Consider the following 24,888-nt stretch of genomic DNA (forward strand, 5'->3'; position numbering starts at 1 on the left):
ATTTTTCACTTCCAAAAACGGTATACTACCGTAAATTTATGTCCAATACATGTAATGTCCAATACAGTTTTTCACCGTATATAGTAGGGGAATTTACCGTTAACCATTTAACAGGTTTTCACTGTAGCATTTTTACAGTCTTTTACCGTTAAATTCACAGTCATTTTTTACAGTGTAGGGCATAAAGGACAAATATGAGTGATTGTTACCCATGTAAAACTCACTAGCACAATTCTAGTGTGTTGTGGGTGGTTGCCAGGGTGTTGCTATGTAGTTTTTAGGGTGTTCTGAGTAGTTTCTAATGTGTGGCTATAAAGAAAGCTATCTATATAGAAGACAGCACAATGCTAGTGTATTTTGGGTCGTTTTCAGTTGAGTTGGTACGCTGTTCTGAGTGGTTTCTTGTAGGTCATACTGAATACATACTGCAGAAATAGAAAAAGAAGTATGCTGTTATCCTGAACATAACCACAGTTCATGAACTAAAAGTTCTACCTGCTAAACTTTCTAAAACACGCTGTATGTTCAGAAGGTTATTCCAGGTTCGTCTCGTCTTTATCTCTTTGCCATATCAACAGTTCTTTCCACTTCTGTCTCTCTGTAGAAGTTTAAATATCCCAACTCTGAGAATGAGTCCCATTTTTAAGGACTTGACACTGTATAGCCAAGTGGTTAATGCAAAATAAAATTTAAAAACAAAACATTAGTGTTTCCAGAGCACTATTTATTACATTTATACTGAATTGATTCTATACAATAAAAAAAACTTTTTTATTTGTATTTGTATTTATTACTATTTCATTTTATTGAAACGGGTTCATGCATTTTCCCTCTTAGTTTCTGATCAACCCTGCCTTAATGACAGTCCTTTTCTGACACAGTTTTTAAGGTTAATTTTGACCACATGGTTTGAGTGAACAAATAAGCATATGAATTCCCAACTTACTTTAATATAATGTGGTGGTTTAGGACTGGGCTAACAGCAATGAAAAATACAGTAAGCTACTTCGCAAAATCTTTTTTTTTATATATATTAAAAGTCAGCTGGAGTGGGAAACTTGTTTGAAAACAGTCAATATATTTACAGTTTCACTTAGTTCCATTAGGAGGTGGAGATATTAGGCACTGCATCTAATTTGGATACCTTTTGACCTCCAATATAAAATTGGGCTGGATGCAATTTACAATGTTTACAGCCCTTGTACTTTGAGGTTGATGTGGAAGAACATGTTTAAATAAAAAATTAAACCGTAATAATGTTAAATGAAATGCTAAAAAATTCACAAATGGCACCGTTTCCTAAGAACAACCCAATTATCAGATCTTCCTGTACATGCAGAAGGATAGTGAGCTGTGTTTGCAGCTTTGACAGCAGTTCTTAAAAGCTAAACATCAGCAGTTAACAAACCAAACAGAGGAGTCGTGTATTCAGTCCCCTGATATGCGTTAGGCCATAATGCATTTACAGTGGGGCAAAAAAGTATTTAGTCAGCCACCAATTGTGCAAGTTCTCCCACTTAAAAAGATGAGAGAGGCCTGTAATTTTCATCATAGGTATACCTCAACTATGAGAGACAAAATGAGAAAAAAAATCCAGAAAATCACATTGTAGGATTTTTAAAGAATTTATTGGCAAATTATGGTGGAAAATAAGTATTTGGTCAATAACAAAATTTCATCTCAATACTTTGTTATATACCCTTTGTTGGCAATGACAGAGGTCAAACGTTTTCTGTAAGTCTTCACAAGGTTTTCACACACTGTTGCTGGTATTTTGGCCCATTCCTCCATGCAGATCTCCTCTAGAGCAGTAATGTTTTGGGGCTGTCGCTGGGCAACACGGATTTTCAACTCCCTCCAAAGATTTTCTATGGGGTTGAGATCTGGAGACTGGCTAGGCCACTCCAGGACCTTGAAATGCTTCTTACGAAGCCACTCCTTCGTTGCCCGGGCGGTGTGTTTGGGATCATTGTCATGCTGAAAGACCCAGCCACGTTTCATCTTCAATGCCCTTGCTGATGGAAGGAGGTTTTCATTTAAAATCTCACGATACATGGCCCCATTCATTCTTCCGTTAACACGGATCAGTCGTCCTGGTCCCTTTGCAGAAAAACAGCCCCAAAGCATGAGGTTTCCACCCCCATGCTTCACAGTAGGTATGGTGTTCTTTGGATGCAACTCAGCATTCTTTCTCCTCCAAACATGACAAGTTGAGTTTTTACCAAAAAGTTCTATTTTGGTTTCATCTGACCATATGACATTCTCCCAATCCTCTTCTGGATCATCCAAATGCTCTCTAGCAAACTTCAGACGGGCCTGGACATGTACTGGCTTAAGCAGGGGGACACGTCTGTCACTGCAGGATTTGAGTCCCTGGCGGTGCAGTGTGTTACTGATGGTAGCCTTTGTTACTTTGGTCCCAGCTCTCTGCAGGTCATTCACTAGGTTCCCCCGTGTGGTTCTGGGATTTTTGCTCACAGTTCTTGTGATCATTTTGACCCCACGGGGTGAGATCTTGCGTGGAGCCCCAGATCGAGGGAGATTATCAGTGGTCTTGTATGTCTTCTATTTTCTAATAATTGCTCCCACAGTTGATTTCTTCACACCAAGGTGCTTACCTATTGCAGATTCAGTCTTGCCAGCCTGGTGCAGGTCTACAATTTTGTTTCTGGTGTCCTTTGACAGCTTTTTGGTCTTGGCCATGGTGGAGTTTGGAGTGTGACTGTTTGAGGTTTTGGACAGGTGTCTTTTATACTGATAATGAGTTCAAACAGATGCCATTAATACAGGTAACGAGTGGAGGACAGAGGAGCCTCTTAAAGAAGAAGTTATAGGTCTGTGAGAGCCAGAAATCTTGCTTGTTTGTAGGTGACCAAATACTTATTCTAAAAATCCTACAATGTGATTTTCTGGATTTTTTTTTCTCATTTCGTCTCTCATAGTTGAGGTATACCTATGATGAAAATTACAGGCCTCTCTCATCTTTTTAAGTGGGAGAACTTGCACAATTGGTGGCTGACTAAATACTTTTTTGCCCCACTGTAGTTTTTTACTTCCACCCTAGAGCACGTTCATTTAATCTACAGGATTATTGTTGCTTGAGATGTGGATCCATGTTGAACAGACATAAACCGAGTGCTTACAGGTGGTGGTGTAAACAGACTGTTAATTGGGAGTTAATGAGCCTTACTGAAGATCTTCATCAGTGGGACCATGGGTGAGGTGCAATTAAAGCAAACCAGCAGCGTGAAGCTACTAAAGTCCATTCAGCGCAATTAAAATCAGCGACCCGATGCTCAGGTCTCTTATGTGCCATCTGCAGCTGCACCCAAGGCACCAGGACAATAAAACAAGGCCTTATGCTCTCAAATATCATTTATTCTACAGTCTCTGCTTTGTTATTTGAAATATAATTTGATTTTGGTCCTGCACTTTTATTTCACTGCAACGCTACTGCATTTATGGTGTGTTTCTGAAATTGTAGCATGCTGCTAACTGAATACTATGCATGCAGGACACACTGTAAATAAATAAATAAATGAAACAGTATGCAAACCTCACCAGCACAATGCTAACGTATTATGGATGGTTGTTTCTTGTAGGTCATACTCAACATATACTGCAGAAATAGAGGGAGAAGAATGCTGTCACCCTGAACATAACCACAGTTCATGAACTAAAAGTTCTACCTGCCAAACTTTCTAAAACACGCTTTATCTTCAGAAGGTTATTACAGGTTCGCCTCGTCTGCATCTCTTCACAATATCAACAGTTCTTTCCTCTTCTGTCTCTCTGTAGCTTACGGCGCAGACATCGTCAACACGTTAAAAGAAGCCTGACGCTTTCATCATTCTTTCTGTTTGCATTTCGGGAGAAATGAAAGTCAGTTTGAGGAGCATTGTGGGGTTTGGTTAATCAGCGTGTTGTGTGGGGGTCCTGCTGTGCCTGAGTCTTAGCCTGGCTTTAATTAATATCTATTCTCTCCTCCCCGAGGGCTGCCGTCCCGGAGGAGGCATGACATACAAAACTGAGTCCCTCAGGGATTTGTTTTTGGAATTTTTTTTTGTTGTTGTTAATTTTCGCATTCCTCCACCAGGAAGAGGCATGTATTATTTCATCCAATTTTGAGGTTGAGGAAAAAAAGAGGGATTATTTATAGACATCTTCATCTCTTCACTTGATCAGGTGCTGTTTCTTTAGACTGTCTTGATAATGCAATTATTTTTGTATCAAGCAATAAACATTTAGTGATGTTTTCTCACTAATTCTGTACTTAAGGGCCCATATATATATATATATATATATATATATATATATATATATACACACACACACAGAGTATATACAGACACACACACATATATTGTCCTAGCCTAACAAGCTTATTTATTCAGCTTTCAGATGATGTATAAATCTCAATTATATATATATAAAATAAATATTATATATATATATATATATATATATCAGATAAAATGAATATATTACACAACGTAAAGAACAAAATAGCCTTTTATTCATAACTTTCATATTAGTTCTCTTTTGTCTTTAGAAAACAAGATTAATATCCATCACATACACAAACAAAGTAGCATGTGCAGATGAAAAATAGTTTTGTCTCTTTCCAGTACATATAATATAGTATTTAGACAGTTCAGAAAAATAAAAGCCTCTCCATCCCTTTATGAAATAAACTCCCAGAGAGTAATTCTCATCTGGGAAAGGGAGCTCAGGCCGCAGAGATCTGCTTCCCAACAGTCCAAGAGTCCAACAGGACCATGTATTCGCTCTTCACACAAGTAGCAGACATTTTTTTTTAAAAACACAAATATATGCGTAGCGCAAAATTTCCCAACACATTATTGAATATAGAATCATACAATACGTTAAAAGTTCCCACATAACATTTCAAAGAGAAAAAACAAGTGAAAAGACTTATTACAGCATCTGACAACCACAGATGTTCAAATTCAGTAACTTGAAAAGCAAAATGAGGCAAATGTCTTAACAGTTTTGAGCCACGCAAGTATCAACTCCAGTTTGGTGCTTGGATTTGTGACTTCATAAGCAGGTAACAAGCATTAAACAGGTTTTCTCAATGAGAAATATTGGTATGATCGACTGTCCTACAATGGAAACTTGTAAATGGTACGAAATCTATGCTGGTATAGGCAATAATTTAGAGACTCCTCCACAAAAGGAGAAAAACCGTCTCAGCCAACATCTCTACGGTCCAATCAATTATTCAATAAATGGCTTTTTTTATGTAACGCGTGTCTTCATTTGCATAAAGGTTTCAGTGACTAGAACATTTACACATGCTGGTTACCAACAATCATTTAAAAAAAATTTTTTTTGCACAATTAAAACTTGCACAAATACAATTTCTGCACAATTTTGGTTCTAATAACAGAATAGTAGGGATGCACGATATATCGGCCACCATATCGGTATCGGCCGATAAATGCTCATTTTTTCTGTCATTAGTTCCACCTCTTCAAATCCTGGGAATGGCCCTGACATTCCTCTGTCATTTTCAATGCCACTTTAGCAAAATGGACTCCTTTGTCCATGGAAAAACACAAAATGTTTAAAACAACAGTGTGTCATATACTAAAAATTATGTATTTGTTTCTCTGTAATGCCAAAGAAAGAAATGAACTTGCAGATTTCAAATGCATGCTTTCCATTTCCAAAAAAAGAAAAGGAAAAAAAAGACGTTTTTAAGAAAGCTATACTCCGTCTGTGAAGTAAATGGCATTTCATGCCTTGATTCAATCAAAGGATACCTTGTTTGGTCCATAACTCAATGCTATTGTGAGAAATCAAAAATGAAGTGAGATCTCCGAGTTCCAAATTCATTCGGGAACGTGCATCTCGCGATGCACCAAGAAACATCAGAAATAAATAAATAACCATTGATGATCGTATAAAAAGCAAAGGGAAAACAAAAGATCAAATAGTCTATGCTAACGCCACCATCAAGCCCAGAATCGGGCTGCTCCGTCAACCAATCGTGAAGGACAGCTGAGAGCGCACTCCTCTTGCCGAGTCGTCACTGGAGCAGAGGCCCCGCCCAACTCACAGCAGAACTTGTTATGGAGTGTCCCAACTTTCATTAGCTATCCTCAGCATTTCATTGGCTGGGGAGGGAGCCAATCGCTATGGCAGGAGATAAGGGAATTAAATAATAAATTATGGTCTCTGTGGTCCAGGGGAGAGAACGACAGGTGTGGATAGGCCGTCCACGCTCAGTGCTGGGATCTGGATCTGATTGCTTCCGTTGGAGGGGAACTGTAAGAATAACAGGAAGGTATTAATTAGGACTTAAGCTTGACTATTAAATTATTACTTTTATTATATGTATTATATTCATGGCATGCTATCCGTCTCCACAGACCAATGTTATTTTAGTATTATTGATTTACAGTGTTAGCTTTTGTAAATATTTTGAATTAGATTTTTTCATATTATTTGTTTTCATTTTCATTTTAGTTCAAGTTTTAGTAATTTTGTTGTGTTTGTCATTTTTATTAGTATTTTTTCTTAAATATGTCTAGATTGTTTTTATTAAGTTTTAGTTTTTAATTTATTTAGTTTCACTCATTTTAGTACTTCTACTTAAACTACACAAAAGTGAGGAAAGTTGTTTTAAGGTTTTATTATAAAGTTTAAATTTTTTTTATATTTTATTTTATTGTACTGTCACTTTTGAACACTTTATTGCATCTGTGAAGAATAAAAGTAATAATTGTCATCTTTTCATCTGTAACATCTTACAGACCCCAACATTTTAAACAGTAATGTATATATAAAATAAACCATTTAAGTCTGTGATTCACAATTCATAGTTACTCCTGCACATACTTTGTCATAGTAATAACGAAGTGCCCTGCTCAGTTTATCATAGTTCATGTTGGTTTTGTTCTTGCGCAGCCCCCAGAGTCTGGCTACCTCCTCGGCATCCAGCAGTTTGAACTCCCCATCCCCAGATGTCCAGGAGATCAAGTGCTTCTGACTCTGATCATCCAGCAGGTGTAGCAGGAACTGCCACAATGTAATGGACGGATCCATTGCTACAGGGCACAAAAAAACAGACTATGATAAATGGGCAGTGTCTGTAAACTACTGGTGCTTAGTATCATGTTAACAATGTGTAAGATTTGAAAAACCTCAAGGTAGTACTAAATAAACATAAAACAACCTGCGATTACTAATGCTTTCACTGAAATGCACACCGATATACAGTATCTATCAGTTGCGATAAGGCCTGCTTGTAAAATATATAACCCCATAAAGCCATAAGTGCTGTGAAAACATGAGATATTGGTTTTACTAGCTATGCTTCTAATAATACTGCATCAAATATACCTAGAACTCATTGTTATGAGAAGTATGTTCTGGAACTGAAGCCATGTTAGAAAAAACAGCCTTTGTGGGATTTAACAGAATCCTACATCCACCGAAATCAAATTCACATCCTCAGTACAGTAAATGAAATCCTCTTTCTTTATGGTTGGAGTAGATGAGCATAAATGGAGAGTGAACATTATATCTGCAGTGAAATCAAGGAAAAACAGGCAAGAATTAATGCTGCTACCGTCAGCAGAGGACGTGTATCACAAGTTCAGGAAGAACATGTTGAGAATGCAAATGAACCCTATTACCATCCCCCCCCCCCTCATTTACGTAACTCATAAGCAACACCTTAGAAACGATCACCATGGTAAAAGCATTTAAGCAACCGTTTCTAAGGAAGAAAAAAAGACCCCGCCACCCTTTAAGCACACTGAACCAAATTAATCGTAGTGAAGTGCTGATGACAATGAAGGGAACCCGTTTCCATTTTAACCTAGCACATAAAATCTCATTAATTAATACCGTCATTAAATCGAGCTGTAAGTGATTGAGTGAGTGCATTCATTAGCAGTAAAATGTCTTTAATAAATGGTATCATTCTAGGACTGAAACACCAGAATATCCTGTGGGCAGCTTGTACAGCTACACACACTAAGGCAAACAGGGGGTTTTACAAAACTGTAGTTCAGGATTTAAATGTCATACTTTTATCCACTTACTCATCAAATCAACATCTCACTGTGAGACCCTCACACTGCTGAAATTACTAATTTCCATACTGGTTGACCCCAAAAAAAGAAGTTCTGAAGACACTTTCCATTATTCTTCCTACTAGAAATACATACAGTAATTATGCATTGAGAACGTGTAGACTATTAGCAATTGACATTTTCTACAAATAATGTAAAATCACGGATTGAAAATCTTTTGACCAATAACAGCGAACGGAGAATAACTCTCAATGTTATTCATAAACAACATATTACATTTGAGATATGCCTGAATATACACATATTTTTAAGCAATCAATTAAAATAGATTGATTAAAAATTGATAAAAATATGCCTAGTAATATACATATAATGAAATATAACAATTAAAAGTGCTTGTGTAACTACACTGTAAAATGAACACAAAAATTTAATTTTCTATAGATGAACGATAATATCAGGACCATACCAGTTATCTGTCATCATCATTAATTACGGTTTTCCTGAATTGTATCCATCAATATTGGATATTTTAGATATCACATTTCTTTAGTCAGCTAATTCTAACTATTTAAGAGCCTTTAAATGTACTTTCTTATACATGTCTTACCTCTATTATAGCAACCTATCTGAATAGTTTATCAACTATTCAGTTCAAAATTAATCTTGTACATTATAATATTGCGATGTCTAAATGCACTTAATCAATTAGTTTTAAGTACAGACAGAGTTATACAAAAATAGTAAAAATAGTGGATTAGAAAATACTATTGATTTTTCCACATCAGCCTGAATTTTATTATAGGTGTATCCCTAAATAAACTGCCATTGAAAAAATAAAGCCAGTTGTGTGAAAGAATGAGTAGCACCCCCTTTATAATGTAGCTGTATAATAAATTGTGTTTTTTAAAATGAACTGAACTGTTTAGGCCAGTAAAACAAACAGCTTGGTTTTCCCAATAGCACAATAACACATCAAAGCTTTTATGAATAACATATATTTCAATGGTGATTAATCATTAAAAAAAAATCTGGCATCAGAATATACTGGTAAAAATAACCAAAGGGTCACCGTATTAAGATAAAAATGTCATAGTGAAGCCAGAAACAAAGAATCAGACGCACATTAGTCTTATTTACATGTTGATTATTACCTAATTTTCCTTGCAGTGTTACATTCTAGCTGAAGAGCTCCAGTATGACTAATCGAGGGACTAACACTGCACAGCTTGCCTTGGTCTAATGCCTCATAAATCAGCCTGTGCATCTGAGAAAAGCAAACAAAGACCGGCACTGAACAACACAGATCTGTTTTTCCCCATCAGACCTTATTGCCTTAAGACTGTTCAGGGACCTCAATGCTCAATTATCAATTATCTTGAGTTCTCAGACTGCATGATGACTTATAGCCAATGAATGAATTGGAATCCCAAAGGAGGAGAGAGCCAGACAGACAGGACTGCGATGTGAACAGAATGAATCCAGAGCTAAATTACCAAACAAATCCCTCAAAGACACTTGTATTAAGTGGGGCTCACGACAGTTCCTGGTGGGTCATCGAGGTGTCCACACGGTCTCTTTGGGTTTACATGAGGTCTGCTGGTTAACATCAGATGACATTGGTTTCATTTACACAAACACAGTAAAGAAATGCTGACATATGCATTGCACAATCATGTCAAATCAAACAAGTTCTTACGCATTTGATTGAAAGTTTTCAGAGTAATTATAAAGGGCTTGTTGTACATTATACAAAAGGGAGCGAATGATAATAATAATTAAATCACTTGTTTAATTTATAAACCACCTTTCCAAATACAAGAACAAACATCCACCCTTGCAAACTAGCTTGGTTGACAGCTCAAACTCTAAATATTTAATGCACAATAAAACAATCAAATGCAATTCTCGCTGATGGTTGATTAGTTCAGAAATAACCAGGAGGCAAACAAGTCTGCCAAACACTGTACTTGATTCAGAAATCGCAGCATGTTGACACACTGCCAGACATTTGGCTTGCAAAACATTTACTTAAACACAGTTGAAGTGCATCAGGCTTCCTACAGGTATGTTAACCCAGTGAATCTCAACCTTTTGCCGTACCGGACCCCAGTCCAATTCAGAACCATCCTCAAGGACCCCCAGAACAAAATGGACTCATCTATGTATCATTTGTGTCTTTGTGAGGACCAAATACAGTCAAGTATAATTCAAGTTAGCTGACTTGTCCAGTATTTGGCCATATCATCAGCTTTATTGGACTTTTCTTTCATGGGAACTTGTCAAAATATATACAAAAATTCATACATTATATGGACCCCCTGGTCTTACGTCAAGGACCACTAGGGGTCCACGGACCCCTGGTTGAGAAACACTGTGTTAACCCACCCTGACCAAAATAAAGTGTCAATCCCACTCATTTATACGGTTCCTTAATACTTTTTGGACAATCACATCGATTTGAACACAACGTTCTGACTCACCCCAGGATTAGGCAGCGTGTACGAATAAATTGTGAATAAAACAGAGCGAGATGTGAATGTATTTGGCATTATTTGACCAACGAGCACTTTATTCAACTCTAATGCAATCACTCCTCCATGTCCAACCTCCTTGAAGTGGATTACAACTTACCGCTGATCAGCGGGTTCGACTCCATCTCTCCCGAATAAATGTGTTTATGGGCAGTTTTATTCTTTGGAGATTAATTCACGTCCATAACTGTGCTTGCTGGGTGTCAAAAGTCGGTGGTTTAATTGCGTTTGGTTGTTATATAACACACGCACCTCTCCCTCCATGTTAGTTGACATTAGCAGCAAAGTCGCTAGCTCGCGTTAGCTCAGGCTGCCTGCGCGTAACGTTAACTTACACCGTTCCTGTCAGACGGACTGAAGACTTCTTCAAACGTCAAAATACTCCAGTAAAATCGACCAGGGCCGCGTTTAAACGGTGGGGTGTCACGCCCTGCCTTTAAAACAATACGGTAACAGTAAGGAGGGGTTAATTCCAGCGTGGTGGACGGTGAGGGAGGGCAAATAAACCGAGACCCCGATCAGGTCCATCCACTTCGGCGCGAAGCGCGCGGTGTCCAAGCAACGGACTGGCTGCACTGTCAGTTTAAAGAGCTCGAAATAACGCGGAGCTAAAAGACAGAGCGCTCCCTTCGTAAGTTTTTTTAACAATAACAGCCTCTGCCTGGCTTTCCCCCGTTTGCTTCCTGTTTCCACGAGCGCCTCGACTACTTGTTTCTTTCTTTTTCCACCTCTCTTTAGTCCGCGAGTCCCCTGTGCGGCCGTGACGTCACCGCACAGGCATCACGTGGGTCGTCTGTAGAGCAAAATGAATGAAAGAGAGCTGCTGAACTTTTGTGCGTGTTGCCGTCTTCTAGTGGAGAGACCGTGGTGCTCTTTGATTCAGCACCAAGGTCGGGTGAAAATCTTTACGCAGAAAAAAAAAATACATATGAGCTCAAATCATTTTGCGTAAATTCTCTCACACACAACAACAAGAAGCGCGATCCACAGGTTGTTGCTTGCACTCATGTAACACACTGCAGGGCTTTTCCAGGGGGCCACAAGAGAGTGCAAATGTAAAATTGTATTTACGTTTCAACAATCAAAATTACTCAAATAAAAACATTAGTTTGATTTGAGTGAGTGAGTGAATGAATAAATAGAAAACTAATACATCTAAATATTTAATGCAACATAAAAGTATTTTACAGATTTGTATGATATAATTTTTTACACAGTACAAATTGGGACTTTACACAGGAAAACACATAGCCCCCAAATTTTAAGATGGGGGTCTGTCGCACAAGGATGATCATATTTGGGGGTTCGTGGCATCTAAAAGATTGAAAACCTCTGACACAGTGTATAATCAAAATAATGCCAAGCATACATTCTGCATAAGTAATACAATAATTCAGGAATTATAAATCATCTTTTATCTGATGCGCTGGAAATCATACGTACAAAAAAAGTTCCATCTAAATCCTGAATTATATATCATTTTAAAACGTAAAATCTGCAATTCCACTATACCATTACCATTATAATGATTGTATAGTGTGTCATTGTGCCCAAATGCGGCAGAGAGTCTTTGTACAAAGAAAAATAATCTATTTCAGGAAGCAAGTCTTAGTGCTGCCACAATTCAACATCCAGTTTCCATGGCAACTGTTACTAGTGTGACAGGGTAGCCATCACGCGGATGCTGCAGAACCTTAAAATTAACCACGGTCTTCATCAATCAGAACAGCTAAAATAGAAGTTCAATTCATGATCGATCAATGGCCACGTAATTCATTGAAGGTGCAATCTTGAATCCCAAAAGTAGCATGCATGCAGCTTGAAAGCATTTTAATCGAACGCCATACTCACAGACAGGATGAAGAACTGATTATGTGGACACTGGACAGGGTGATCTATACATGGTGTGTGTTCTTATTATTTGTAGATTCAACAAGATACAAACAAGTTTCTAAGCTAAAGTTTTTATTCCAGAATCAATCTGTACTCAAATTTTAGATATACATAAGGATTGGCTTCATAGTATAATTTTGTGGCGTGTTGGTAATTAATGGTAGAATTCTTATTTCAGCGAAAAGTCCTGGGTTTTATAAAAATGAACAAGATAACACCAGTGAGGTCAACAGATTGCATGACTTTCTTCATTTACAATAATACAATCTCATCTATGTATCATTTGTGTCTTTGTGAGGACCAAATACAGTCAAGTATAATTCAAGTTAGCTGACTTGTCCAGTATTTGGCCATATCATCAGCTTTATTGGACTTTTCTTTCATGGGAACTTGTCAAAATATATACAAAAATTCATACATTATATGGACCCCCTGGTCTTACGTCAAGGACCACTAGGGGTCCACGGACCCCTGGTTGAGAAACACTGTGTTAACCCACCCTGACCAAAATAAAGTGTCAATCCCACTCATTTATACGGTTCCTTAATACTTTTTGGACAATCACATCGATTTGAACACAACGTTCTGACTCACCCCAGGATTAGGCAGCGTGTACGAATAAATTGTGAATAAAACAGAGCGAGATGTGAATGTATTTGGCATTATTTGACCAACGAGCACTTTATTCAACTCTAATGCAATCACTCCTCCATGTCCAACCTCCTTGAAGTGGATTACAACTTACCGCTGATCAGCGGGTTCGACTCCATCTCTCCCGAATAAATGTGTTTATGGGCAGTTTTATTCTTTGGAGATTAATTCACGTCCATAACTGTGCTTGCTGGGTGTCAAAAGTCGGTGGTTTAATTGCGTTTGATTGTTATGTAACACACGCACCTCTCCCTCCATGTTAGTTGACATTAGCAGCAAAGTCGCTAGCTCGCGTTAGCTCAGGCTGCCTGCGCGTAACGTTAACTTACACCGTTCCTGTCAGACGGACTGAAGACTTCTTCAAACGTCAAAATACTCCAGTAAAATCGACCAGGGCCGCGTTTAAACGGTGGGGTGTCACGCCCTGCCTTTAAAACAATACGGTAACAGTAAGGAGGGGTTAATTCCAGCGTGGTGGACGGTGAGGGAGGGCAAATAAACCGAGACCCCGATCAGGTCCATCCACTTCGGCGCGAAGCGCGCGGTGTCCAAGCAACGGACTGGCTGCACTGTCAGTTTAAAGAGCTCGAAATAACGCGGAGCTAAAAGACAGAGCGCTCCCTTCGTAAGTTTTTTTAACAATAACAGCCTCTGCCTGGCTTTCCCCCGTTTGCTTCCTGTTTCCACGAGCGCCTCGACTACTTGTTTCTTTCTTTTTCCACCTCTCTTTAGTCCGCGAGTCCCCTGTGCGGCCGTGACGTCACCGCACAGGCATCACGTGGGTCGTCTGTAGAGCAAAATGAATGAAAGAGAGCTGCTGAACTTTTGTGCGTGTTGCCGTCTTCTAGTGGAGAGACCGTGGTGCTCTTTGATTCAGCACCAAGGTCGGGTGAAAATCTTTACGCAGAAAAAAAAAATACATATGAGCTCAAATCATTTTGCGTAAATTCTCTCACACACAACAAGAAGCGCGATCCACAGGTTGTTGCTTGCACTCATGTAACACACTGCAGGGCTTTTCCAGGGGGCCACAAGAGAGTGCAAATGTAAAATTGTATTTACGTTTAAACAATCAAAATTACTCAAATAAAAACATTAGTTTGATTTGAGTGAGTGAGTGAATGAATAAATAGAAAACTAATACATCTAAATATTTAATGCAACATAAAAGTATTTTACAGATTTGTATGATATAATTTTTTACACAGTACAAATTGGGACTTTACACAGGAAAACACATAGCCCCCAAATTTTAAGATGGGGGTCTGTCGCACAAGGATGATCATATTTGGGGGTTCGTGGCATCTAAAAGATTGAAAACCTCTGACACAGTGTATAATCAAAATAATGCCAAGCATACATACTGCATATGTAATACAATAATACAGGAAGCATAAATCATCTTTTATCTGATGCGCTGGAAATCATACGTACAAAAAAAGTTCCATCTAAATCCTGAATTATATATCATTTTAAAACGTAAAATCTGCAATTCCACTATACCATTACCATTATAATGATTGTATAGTGTGTCATTGTGCCCAAATGCGGCAGAGAGTCTTTGTACAAAGAAAAATAATCTATTTCAGGAAGCAAGTCTTAGTGCTGCCACAATTCAACATCCAGTTTCCATGGCAACTGTTACTAGTGTGACAGGGTAGCCATCACGCGGATGCTGCAGAACCTTAAAATTAACCACGGTCTTCATCAATCAGAACAGCTAAAATAGAAGTTCAATTCATGATCGATCAATGGCCACGTAATTCATTGAAGGTGCAATCTTGAATCCCAAAAGTAGCATGCATGCAGCTTGAAAGCATTTTAATCGAACGCCATACTCACAGACAGGATGAAGAACTGATTATGTGGACACTGGACAGGGTGATCTATACATAGTGTGTGTTCTTATTATTTGTAGATTCAACAAGATACAAACAAGTTTCTAAGCTAAAGTTTTTATTCCAGAATCAAGCTGTACTCAAATTTTAGATATACATAAGGATTGGCTTCATAGTATAATTTTGTGGCGTGTTGGTAATTAATGGTAGAATTCTTATTTTAGCGAAAAGTCCTGTGTTTTATAAAAATGAACATTTATGAACAAGATAACACCAGTGATGTCAACAGATTGCATGACTTTCTTCATTTACAATAATACAATCTCAATACAATTAATAATTTGCTTGGCATATCTATAAAAAAAAAAAAAAAAAAAAAGAGAAGCCTTTTACATATTCATATAGACGGTCTAATCTTATATGAAGAAGTTTATAAAGGTCATGTGTTAATGTATTGTGTGTACAGTGATATAATTATTTAAAATGATTACAATGACACGGACAGTTGCACCGAAAATGTATTTATTCAGCAAACTTTTCAAAACAACAGTATAACCTGTTAAAAGGCAATGTTCCTCTGAACCTGGCTGCCATAAAGTTCACACTGTTTAAAACAAACATTAGTCAAATGTGCAAATTTAATACACTGTGCTGTGATTGGTGTACTGTACTAAAACACCTCTCTCCTTCTGTCCTCTGGAAGATCTTTCAGACCTTGCAATTCCCTCAAACCCTATGAAAACAGATTTTTTTTAAGCATCACAATGAACTAAAAAAAAAGTACAAGCAAGTAAACTGTAGTTCACACGGTTTAAAACAAACATTACAGTCAAATGTGCAAATTTAATACACTGTGCTGTGATTGGTGTACTGTACTAAAACACCTCTCTCCTTCTGTCCTCTGGAAGATCTTTCAGACCTTGCAATTCCCTCAAACCCTATGAAAACAGATTTTTTTTAAGCATCACAATGAACTAAAAAAAAAGTACAAGCAAGTAAACTGTAATGATTTGTACCTCCAAAACCATGCGAATGTTGGCCTTTATCTTTGCTGCATCTTTGGTAAGGACCTCAGTATACCTGAAATTTTCAAATAATGATGAACGTCTGAACATCTCACGGTACAAAATATAAAAAAAGGCAAACATGCATATTACAAAGCAATCAAAAACCAAAAGATAAAACCAAATGCTCTCTTACTCCGTTAGCTGATTAGTCTTCTTTTCTATGAACTTCAAAGCCTCTGCATGTGTGAACTCGACAAAGAATCCATATCCAACTGCCACATATATTTTTGATGCATCAGGTCTAAAAAGGAATGAAGATGTTAAGACAGAGGCATTGACGCACAGACATCAGACTTGCAATACTTACACATGAGCCTGCACATAGAAATTGCAGCCAAGGTCAACATCTGTTTTGAGTTCCTTGCTGTCAGTTTCCTAAAGATGAATAAAACACAGCAAAAGCAACATTATAATACACATCACTCAATACAGAATGAGAGCAAGAAAACGACAGAGACAGGAAATAACAAATGCAAATAGAGATAGGCAAGGTTACATAGCAAAAACATAAATAAATGAATTAAAAAGGAAAGAGATCAAATACCTGAATGCTTTTAATTGTGTTCTTCAGCTGAAGATATTGTGCCATTTTCTCATACACAGCATCTCTTTGCTCCAATACTTTCCTGTCAGAGCACAGAGTTAAAATAGATCATGTTTATCTTTATATACAAACCCGATTCCAAAAAAGTTGGACTGTAGAAATTGTGAATAAAAACAGAATGCAATGATGTGGAAGTTTCAAATTTCAATATTTTATTCAGAATACAACATAGATGACATATAAAATGTTTAAACTGAGAAAATGTATCATTTTAAGGGAAAAATAAGTTGATTTTAAATTTCATGGCATCAACACGTCTCAAAAAAGTTGGGACAAGGCCATGTTTACCACTGTGCCACTATCCCCTCTTCTTTTTATAACAGTCTGCAAACGTCTGGGGACTGAGGAGACAAGTTGCTCAAGTTTAGGAATAGGAATGTTGTCCCATTCTTGTCTAATACAGGCTTCTAGTTGCTCAACTGTCTTAGGTCTTCTTTGTCGCATCTTCCTCTTTATTGGAATTGGGTTTGTATATATGCATAGAGAGAGAGATTTACATATACACATAACATACATATTATCATGTAAAATGGGTATTTATATGGAACCCAATGGCACTTCAAATAATACCATGGTATTTACGATAGAACATATTTAAAGAAATCATGGGATTACTATGGAGTAAACATGCTAACAGCATTGCTATTGCAGGTTTTACACCAAAGCTGAATCTCAAGCGATGATACTTACTGTAAGTCTCGTTTCAATACTTCGTTGATAAACGTCTCATACTGCAAGACTTTCGCCCCAGGAGTCATGATATGAGAAAAAAAGATGGTTGCAGATCGACTAATATAGCGATATTTATTTTAATCGCAGTCTGTTTCTAATAAATAACGTGCATCAGAAATCGACAGCCCGTCGCTGAGATGATGCACGGATAAAAAAAGCTTACAGTTGACAAATGAATTTGTTTTAATAGAAAATGCTCGACTTGTGTCAAGCTAACCTTCTTTCAGCATGTCACGTGGCCCTCCACTTGTTTACAAGATACACGGAAACGTCTTCGAAACCGGAAATTGCGTTAAGAAGAAAAAAAAAAATATATATATATATATATATATATATGTTATCTATATTCTATTGTGAATAAAATATAAGTTTATGAGATTTGAAAGTTATTCCATTCCTTTTTTACTCACAGTTTGTACAGTGTCCCAACTTTTTGGGAATTGGGTTTGTATATATGCATAGAGAGAGAGATTTACATATACACATAACATACATATTATCATGTAAAATGGGTATTTATATGGAACCCAATGGCACTTCAAATAATACCATGGTATTTACGATCGAACATATTTAAAGAAATCATGGGATTACTATGGAGTAAACATGCTAACAGCATTGCTATTGCAGGTTTTACACCAAAGCTGAATCTCAAGCGATGATACTTACTGTAAGTCTCGTTTCAATACTTCGTTGATAAACGTCTCATACTGCAAGACTTTCGCCCCAGGAGTCATGATATGAGAAAAAAGATGGTTGCAGATCGACTAATATAGCGATATTTATTTTAATCGCAGTCTGTTTCTAATAAATAACGTGCATCAGAAATCGACAGCCCGTCGCTGGGATGATGCACGGATAAAAAAAGCTTACAGTTGACAAATGAATTTGTTTTAATAGAAAATGCTCGACTTGTGTCAAGCTAACCTTCTTTCAGCATGTCACGTGGCCCTCCACTTGTTTACAAGATACACGGAAACGTCTTCGAAACCGGAAATTGCGTTAAGAAAAAAAAAAAAAATATAGTTTCATTCAATAGATTCGACTCAATAGAAGGAATCGCTCACGAATCGAACTTCGCTACTAGTTCAAAGGTGAAAAAGCAGCTGCGCATATGGCGCATGTGCATGCAGCTAAAAGCGCAGTAGTTTTACCATAGTCATCGGGTTGGAATTTGAGTATTAAAATCAACTTTTAAAGTGTCAATAGTTGTCGAGGGTAGTTTTGGTGTAGGAAATGAAATGGCAGGTCCAGAGCTGCTGCTAGACTCCAGTATTCGCCTGTGGGTTGTTTTGCCCATAGTCTTCATCACATTCTTCGTCGGAGTTTTGCGGCATTATGTCACTCAGCTGATTCATAACGAGAAGAAAGTGGATCTGCAGCAGGTGTCTGACAGGTGAGATGACTGAGACATACAGGTGTTTAACCATAAACAACATATAGACTACTGTAATTCTATATTTAAAAAAGGTAGTAAAAACATGAATGTTTAAAATGCCATCTATACAAATTCTAATTATATTCCATACTTCATTTGAATAAAAATAATAATTAAGCTAAACATGCTACCTGTATTTATCTTTATACAGTTGTCTTGGAAGAATATTGATGAATGAAATTTCGTCTATAAAATTTTGTTCAATTATATTAATACTATATCTTGCTAAAAATGTATTATTGACTAAACCCTTTAACTGTCACCCCCCCATTTTTTAAAATCGGCATGCAGGTGCACTATCCAAACTTAAATTGTTGTAATATATGAACACTTTGGAATACAGACATAAGAGACATTGGTCTCTTTTTAAAGAAGAAAATCAGCAAATTATCGCAAAAAGGGAATTTGTTCAAAAACTGTAAGTATCAAAAAGTTATAGTAGTTTACATTTACTGTAAAGAAAATGCACTATATTAATAATATTTTATATATAATAAATATTTTACACATCAGGTTTTACTCTAAAATTGGTATAAAATTATAGCCTTATGTCTAAATAAGTTATGTTCCAAATTTGAAGTTGATATGAAAAAAAATGGAGGTTCCTGTGAGATTTTATTTAGGGTGATATACCACAAACAGTCACCGGGTGCCATCCAAACTCCATTGAATTTTTTTAATGCATTTTTCTGTCACAAATGTCTAGATTTCTCTGTCAATATTACTTCTATCTCAAAATAACCACCAAATATGGAATCCTGAGACTCAGACCTTTCCAGTGATATGTTTTTTGTCAAGATTTTAAAAGACCGTAATTCATTTTGTAATATGACACTTGACACCGCCCACTAAGGGGGAGGAGACCGCCAAAATATTTTAAAGTACCATTTCCATGGTAACGCAATGTCTGATTTCGAAATGGTTTTCACAGGATGAATCTTGGGCTTCTAAGCTTTCAAATGATATATGCTTTATGATGATTACTAAAAGATTTGATAGAGAAAAAAGACAACAAAAAAGAGCGCCAAACGTCCCACAGGTGGGACGGTGACAGTTAAGGGGTTAAATTTAAAAATGTTGTCAGTCTTTATAAAGTTGTTTTGGCAAAATTAAAAGTTTTGATTGCTGAGTAAATTATATTGGCAGTGAAATTGGTTAGAAATACTGTATGCAAATATGTATTCTGGATATCGGGGAATAAACGGGTATAATTAATTATGCAAAATCCATCGGAATTAAAAAGATGAGACATTTCCTAAATTCTCAATTTTGCCCAAATATGATCATTAGATCTTTTTTTTTTTAATTTGTCCCATTTACAAAATATGGAAATACAATAAATGTGTTTTATTTCTTGCAAATATATTAAACTCTAGGCAAGTTCTTCTTAAGAGTTTAATTATTTAGAGCTTCAGGAAACATTTTGAGGAAAGAATGCTTTATAATCTCACTGGAACTGTTGCAGTTTATACATAAATCATTGCAAATTATTTTGTGAACGCATATACATTTATCCATTTTAAATCGCAGCCAGGTGTTGCTGCACAGCCGCATCCTGAGAGAAAATGGAAAATATCTTCCCAAACAGGTATTGATTACTTTATGAATAACAGTTCCCAGCATATTTGAATTGAATACATTTATAAAACTCCATTTACTTGTTTGTGTCAATGATCAATAATGCTGTCCCATTTCAGTCATTTGCCATGCGAAAACACTATTTCAACAACCCTGAGACTGGATTCTTCAAGAAGGTCAAAAGAAAGGTGATCCCCAAAAACCCCATGACCGGTAAGAGCTACTTTAACATCCTAAAATTAGAAGGAATGACTTACTATGCTTCATCATATTCATAACATCTTGCATCACCTGTCCCAGACACCAGCATGTTGACGGACATGATGAAAGGGAACCTGACCAATGTGCTGCCAATGATTCTGATTGGAGGATGGATCAACTGGGCCTTTTCTGGTTTTGTCACAAGTAAGAGCTTTTGTTATTTGTCAGAATTAGAGGAATAGTTCACCCAAAAATGAGGATTTGCTGAAAATGTACTCACCAACAGGCCAAGACGTAGTTTGTTTCATCATGGGAACAGATTTGGAGAAATGCAGCATTACATCACTTGCTCACCAATGGATCCTCTGCAGTGAATGGGTGCCGTCAGAATGAGAGCTGATAAAAACATCACATTAATCCACAAGCAGTCCACACCACTCCAGTCCATCAGTTAGTGATGTCTTGAGAGAAAGCTTCATGTTTGTAAGAAACAAATCCATCATGTAGGCATTTCATCTTTAAACCATTGCTGTAGTCCATAATCTACAATAACAAGAAAATCCAAGCTCACTGTGGAAAGTGATATTATGGATAGAGAACTTATTTTAGCTGAAAGCAACGATTTAAAGTTTAAAAACATCTGAGTGATGAATTTGTTTCTTGCAAACACATAGCTTTTCGCTTCACAAGACATTAATTGATGGACTGGAGAAGATTATTATGATGTTTTTATCAGCTGTTTGGACTCTCGTTCTGACGGCACCCATTCACTGCAGAGGATCCATTGCTGAGCAAGTGATGTAATGCTACATTTCTCCAAATCTGATCTGATGAAGAAACAAACTCATCTACATCTTGGATGGCCTCAGGGTGAGTAAATGTTGAGCAACTCCGTTAAAACTATAAACTATAAAAAGGATCTAGTGAGCATGTGTGAATGTGGTCTTCTTTCTAAAACAATCATTTGTAAGTGTGATTGAATTCAGGGGTGTAGGAAGCATCTGAAATGTGAAGGGAGACATTCTAAACCTTAACAGCCGGCTCATGAATTTTAATTGGGTGATGTAACGTTTAGCCAGTGCATTCATAACTAATTTTCTGAAAGGCTGACGTTGGTGAGTGGGCTCCAACCATAGTAGGATTACCACATATGCGTTTGTTCAGTCCACTGCTGATGCAAGTTATTGACGGAGGCTTCTGTTCTCTCTTAAAGCAGCTACATTTGCCTTTTTTACCAAACAAAAATATAATGACTATTAGAGGATGACTTGGAAATGTCTAAAAGTTGTAGCGGCTGCTATTTATCTGATTAAATCTCAAGTGAATGCTATTTGAAAAAAAGTAAGCTTGTAAGAGTTTAAATGAATTGTTACCAAAGTCCGTTTTTTTTGTGCTGCTTGTTTCCCCTTCAGCTAAAGTTCCGTTTCCTCTGACTCTGAGATTCAAGCCCATGTTACAGAGAGGAATTGAGCTGATCTCTCTAGACGCATCCTGGTACAGTATTCACATGTGATGTGTTTGATTTGTTGCCAGAAGCTGAAAACGGTGAATAAAATCTGAATTTGTTGCTCGTATAGGGTCAGTTCAGCATCATGGTATTTTCTCAATGTGTTTGGGCTCAGAAGCATGTACACACTCATCCTTGGACAAGACAATGGTTGGTTGTTTCTGATATTTAGACCTTTTTATGACTTCAGTCATAAAATAATATGCATTATTTTAATATAATAAAATAGTTATATAATTCAATGAATATGACTATATTTAGATTACAATTACCTAATGTGTTGTATTGTATTAAATGCTATATTAATATCTGTGAAATTCAGATTACTTTCTCAGCTATTTAAACCAAAAGTTGTTTATTTTCAGGTGCAGATCAATCAAGAATTATGCAGAGTCAAATGACGGGAGCCGCAATGGCGATGTCTCCTGATCCTAATAAAGCATTTAAGGTGAGTAGAACATCATGTGCATAAATTAAACCATTTATCTGTGACCCTGGACCACAGTCATAAGGGTCAATTTTTTGAAATTGAGATTTATTACACTGAATAAATAAGCTTTCCATTGATGTGTGGTTTGTTAGGATACGACAATATTTGGCTGAGATACAACTATTTGAAAATCTGGAATCTGAGGGTGCAAAAAAAAAATCTAAATATTGAGAAAATCGCCTTTAAAGTTGTCCAAATGAAGTTCTTAGCAATGCATATTACTAATCAAAAATTAAGTTTTTATATATTTATGGTAGGAAATTTACAAAATACTTTCTTTACTTAATATCCTAATGATTTCTGGCATAAAAGAAAAGTCGATAATTTTGACCCATACAATGTATTTTTGGCTATTGCTACAAATATACCCCAGCGACTTAAGACTGCTTTTGTGCTCAAGGGTCACATACGTGATGTAAATCATTCTCATTTTATGAATTTATTCTGGGACAAACATGCACATCTGCGAGAAAAAAAAAACCACATGCCAGCAGTTATTTGTGTTTAACACAAATTTAGTTAAAGTTAATTGTTTTTGGGAATTCAGCGCCTACAGCCCCAGTGGACAGACTGATGCATGCAACAGCAGTGCCGATGTGCAAACGTGGTTGTTTTAATTTCATAACCTCATCATCTTAGGATAATTGCGAAACCTTAAACGTTGCCGTTTTGAAGCTCACATAATTACAGGACTATTGAAACATTATATTTCTTGAGGAATGCAGATAGTGTTGGGTGCAGTGAGTCAGTTCAGTCCTCAAACAGGAATAATTATATACTTGGAGAGAGAGATAATGTGGTCATCGTTTACTTACCCTCATGCTGTTGTTGTTGTAAACCCGTCTGGCTTTCTTTCTCCTGCAGAACACAAAAGGAGATGTTTAGCAGAATGTTCACACTCTTCTCAGATGTGTAAAGCTCTAAACGTATTCATTACCGTTGTTTCAGAGCGAGTGGGAAGCTCTGGAGATTGTGGAGCACAAATGGGCCCTGGAGAACGTAGAGGAGGAACTCGTGTGTCAGGATCTGAACTTCAGAGGACTCTTTAGCTAAGAACTACAGTAAAAACTGACGACTGTCTGATTGCAAATCACCAGTGCTGTTAAGATGGTTTAATTCACAAGCAGATGGGATTCTTAACACATGACATCTACAATATGTCCGACATGTTTTTGTGAACTGTGAGCGTTGCACATGATCATTTAATTTGTTGTAAGCACAGTATAGATCTAAATGTTTTTTTTTTTTCCATTTTTGCCAGAGGTGTTAATATACAGAATTTCTCATGTCTTAATTGTGTATTTATGTGTGATGCCTGTTTCTAAAGTGTTCTTAAAATGTCAGTCTCTATCTGGCAGATTTTCTCTAGTGTGGTTTGTAATTGTAACAAGTTATTTATTTACAAGCCATTATTTCAGTCAGAGAGATATTATAACAGCAAATTGAATGTAAAACAGATACTATTTTGGTAACTGTACAAGAGATATTTAATAATTGAATAAACATTATATGGAACCCTAAGGTAAGGAGGAAATCAGTTTGTGTCTTTGAGTCAGATGAGAGGAAATGGTTGGTTTGTCTAATGTTTGTGAATCACACAGAGGTGAGTCAAATGTTTAACACTTACACTGAAAATACTACATACTCGATATTCAAAACTCCAAAGCTTTTATTTGAGAACTTATAATGTTTAATTTCTATACAAAAAATGCCCCCCACAATGCAAAATCACAAATTTGATGTGTTATACTGTGAAATGGGCGTTTAGAAATTTGTGTAGCATTGACAGACTATTTCTCAAACCAATTGAATTGCTGTAATATTTCAGTTATTTACAGCTGACCATCTGATGGATTTCACTGGAATAATACAAGCATGATCGGCAGGTCACACAGTAGCTCTGATAAATATCTGATTGTAATATTATAAACATGCTGCATTTAAGAAATTAAGCTGTGCTGTATGTGGCTTTCTGAAGCTGTTGGTTCCAGCACTAGTAAATTGTTTTAGAAATAAATGCTAGAATGAAGCCATTCAATTACTGTAAAATAGTCAAAACTGAAGCTCTTTTTAAACGGATCATCGCATTCATTAAACCTTGTACAAAATGGAAGACTGCAGATGAGTTATCATTATATTTGTAAAGCAGACCACAAGAAATTTCCCACCAGCTCTTTGTCACAGGTTCGTAAATCTCACAAATCCAGGCAAGAACATAACTGGTCATTTTTAATTTACAAATACTATCATGATGTATAGACATTTTCATACAAACAGAATTTTGGA

General features: G+C 36.7%; 2 protein-coding genes across 3 annotated transcripts; one reads left to right on the top strand and one right to left on the bottom strand.

Annotated features, from left to right (window-relative positions):
- Window positions 1-15,786: 15,786 nt before the first annotated feature.
- Window positions 15,787-18,365, bottom strand: LOC107601756 (protein UXT-like). 2 transcript variants are annotated; one of them, XM_016294042.1, is made up of 6 exons: window positions 18,058-18,365; window positions 16,597-16,678; window positions 16,360-16,427; window positions 16,186-16,293; window positions 16,002-16,065; window positions 15,787-15,923 (listed from the first exon to the last, which is right to left on the bottom strand). In XM_016294042.1, exons 1-6 carry the CDS (start codon window positions 18,123-18,125, stop codon window positions 15,861-15,863), a joined length of 453 nt encoding a protein of 150 aa, XP_016149528.1. In that variant the 5' UTR covers window positions 18,126-18,365; the 3' UTR covers window positions 15,787-15,860. The 2 variants fall into 2 exon arrangements, with proteins under 2 accessions (XP_016149528.1, XP_016149526.1); XM_016294040.1 differs by lacking the exon at window positions 18,058-18,365 and adding an exon at window positions 17,347-17,655.
- A 104-nt stretch (window positions 18,366-18,469) lies between these two features.
- Window positions 18,470-24,742, top strand: LOC107601757 (ER membrane protein complex subunit 3-like). Its single transcript, XM_016294043.1, has 8 exons — window positions 18,470-18,784; window positions 20,357-20,414; window positions 20,524-20,617; window positions 20,705-20,809; window positions 22,018-22,099; window positions 22,183-22,262; window positions 22,478-22,560; window positions 23,551-24,742. The coding sequence occupies exons 1-8, from the start codon at window positions 18,630-18,632 to the stop codon at window positions 23,653-23,655; spliced, it is 762 nt and encodes a 253-aa protein (XP_016149529.1). The 5' UTR covers window positions 18,470-18,629; the 3' UTR covers window positions 23,656-24,742.
- Window positions 24,743-24,888: the final 146 nt, after the last annotated feature.

The sequence above is a fragment of the Sinocyclocheilus grahami genome, unplaced genomic scaffold, assembly GCF_001515645.1.
Source record: "Sinocyclocheilus grahami isolate Dianchi unplaced genomic scaffold, SAMN03320097.WGS_v1.1 scaffold312.1, whole genome shotgun sequence".
Taxonomy (NCBI): domain Eukaryota; kingdom Metazoa; phylum Chordata; class Actinopteri; order Cypriniformes; family Cyprinidae; genus Sinocyclocheilus; species Sinocyclocheilus grahami.

Bases quoted from the DNA above. Each gene is read 5' to 3' on its own strand.
- LOC107601756 (XM_016294042.1), bottom strand. From the start codon at position 18,125: ATGACTCCTGGGGCGAAAGTCTTGCAGTATGAGACGTTTATCAACGAA. The intron at 16,428-16,596 runs GTATTTGATCTC...ATTCATCTTTAG, and splicing joins ACACAATTAAAAGCATTCAG to GAAACTGACAGCAAGGAACT. The intron at 16,066-16,185 runs GTAAGAGAGCAT...TGAAAATTTCAG, and splicing joins AAGACTAATCAGCTAACGGA to GTATACTGAGGTCCTTACCA.
- LOC107601757 (XM_016294043.1), top strand. From the start codon at position 18,630: ATGGCAGGTCCAGAGCTGCTGCTAGACTCCAGTATTCGCCTGTGGGTT. The intron at 20,415-20,523 runs GTATTGATTACT...GTCCCATTTCAG, and splicing joins GAAAATATCTTCCCAAACAG to TCATTTGCCATGCGAAAACA. The intron at 20,618-20,704 runs GTAAGAGCTACT...CACCTGTCCCAG, and splicing joins CCCCAAAAACCCCATGACCG to ACACCAGCATGTTGACGGAC.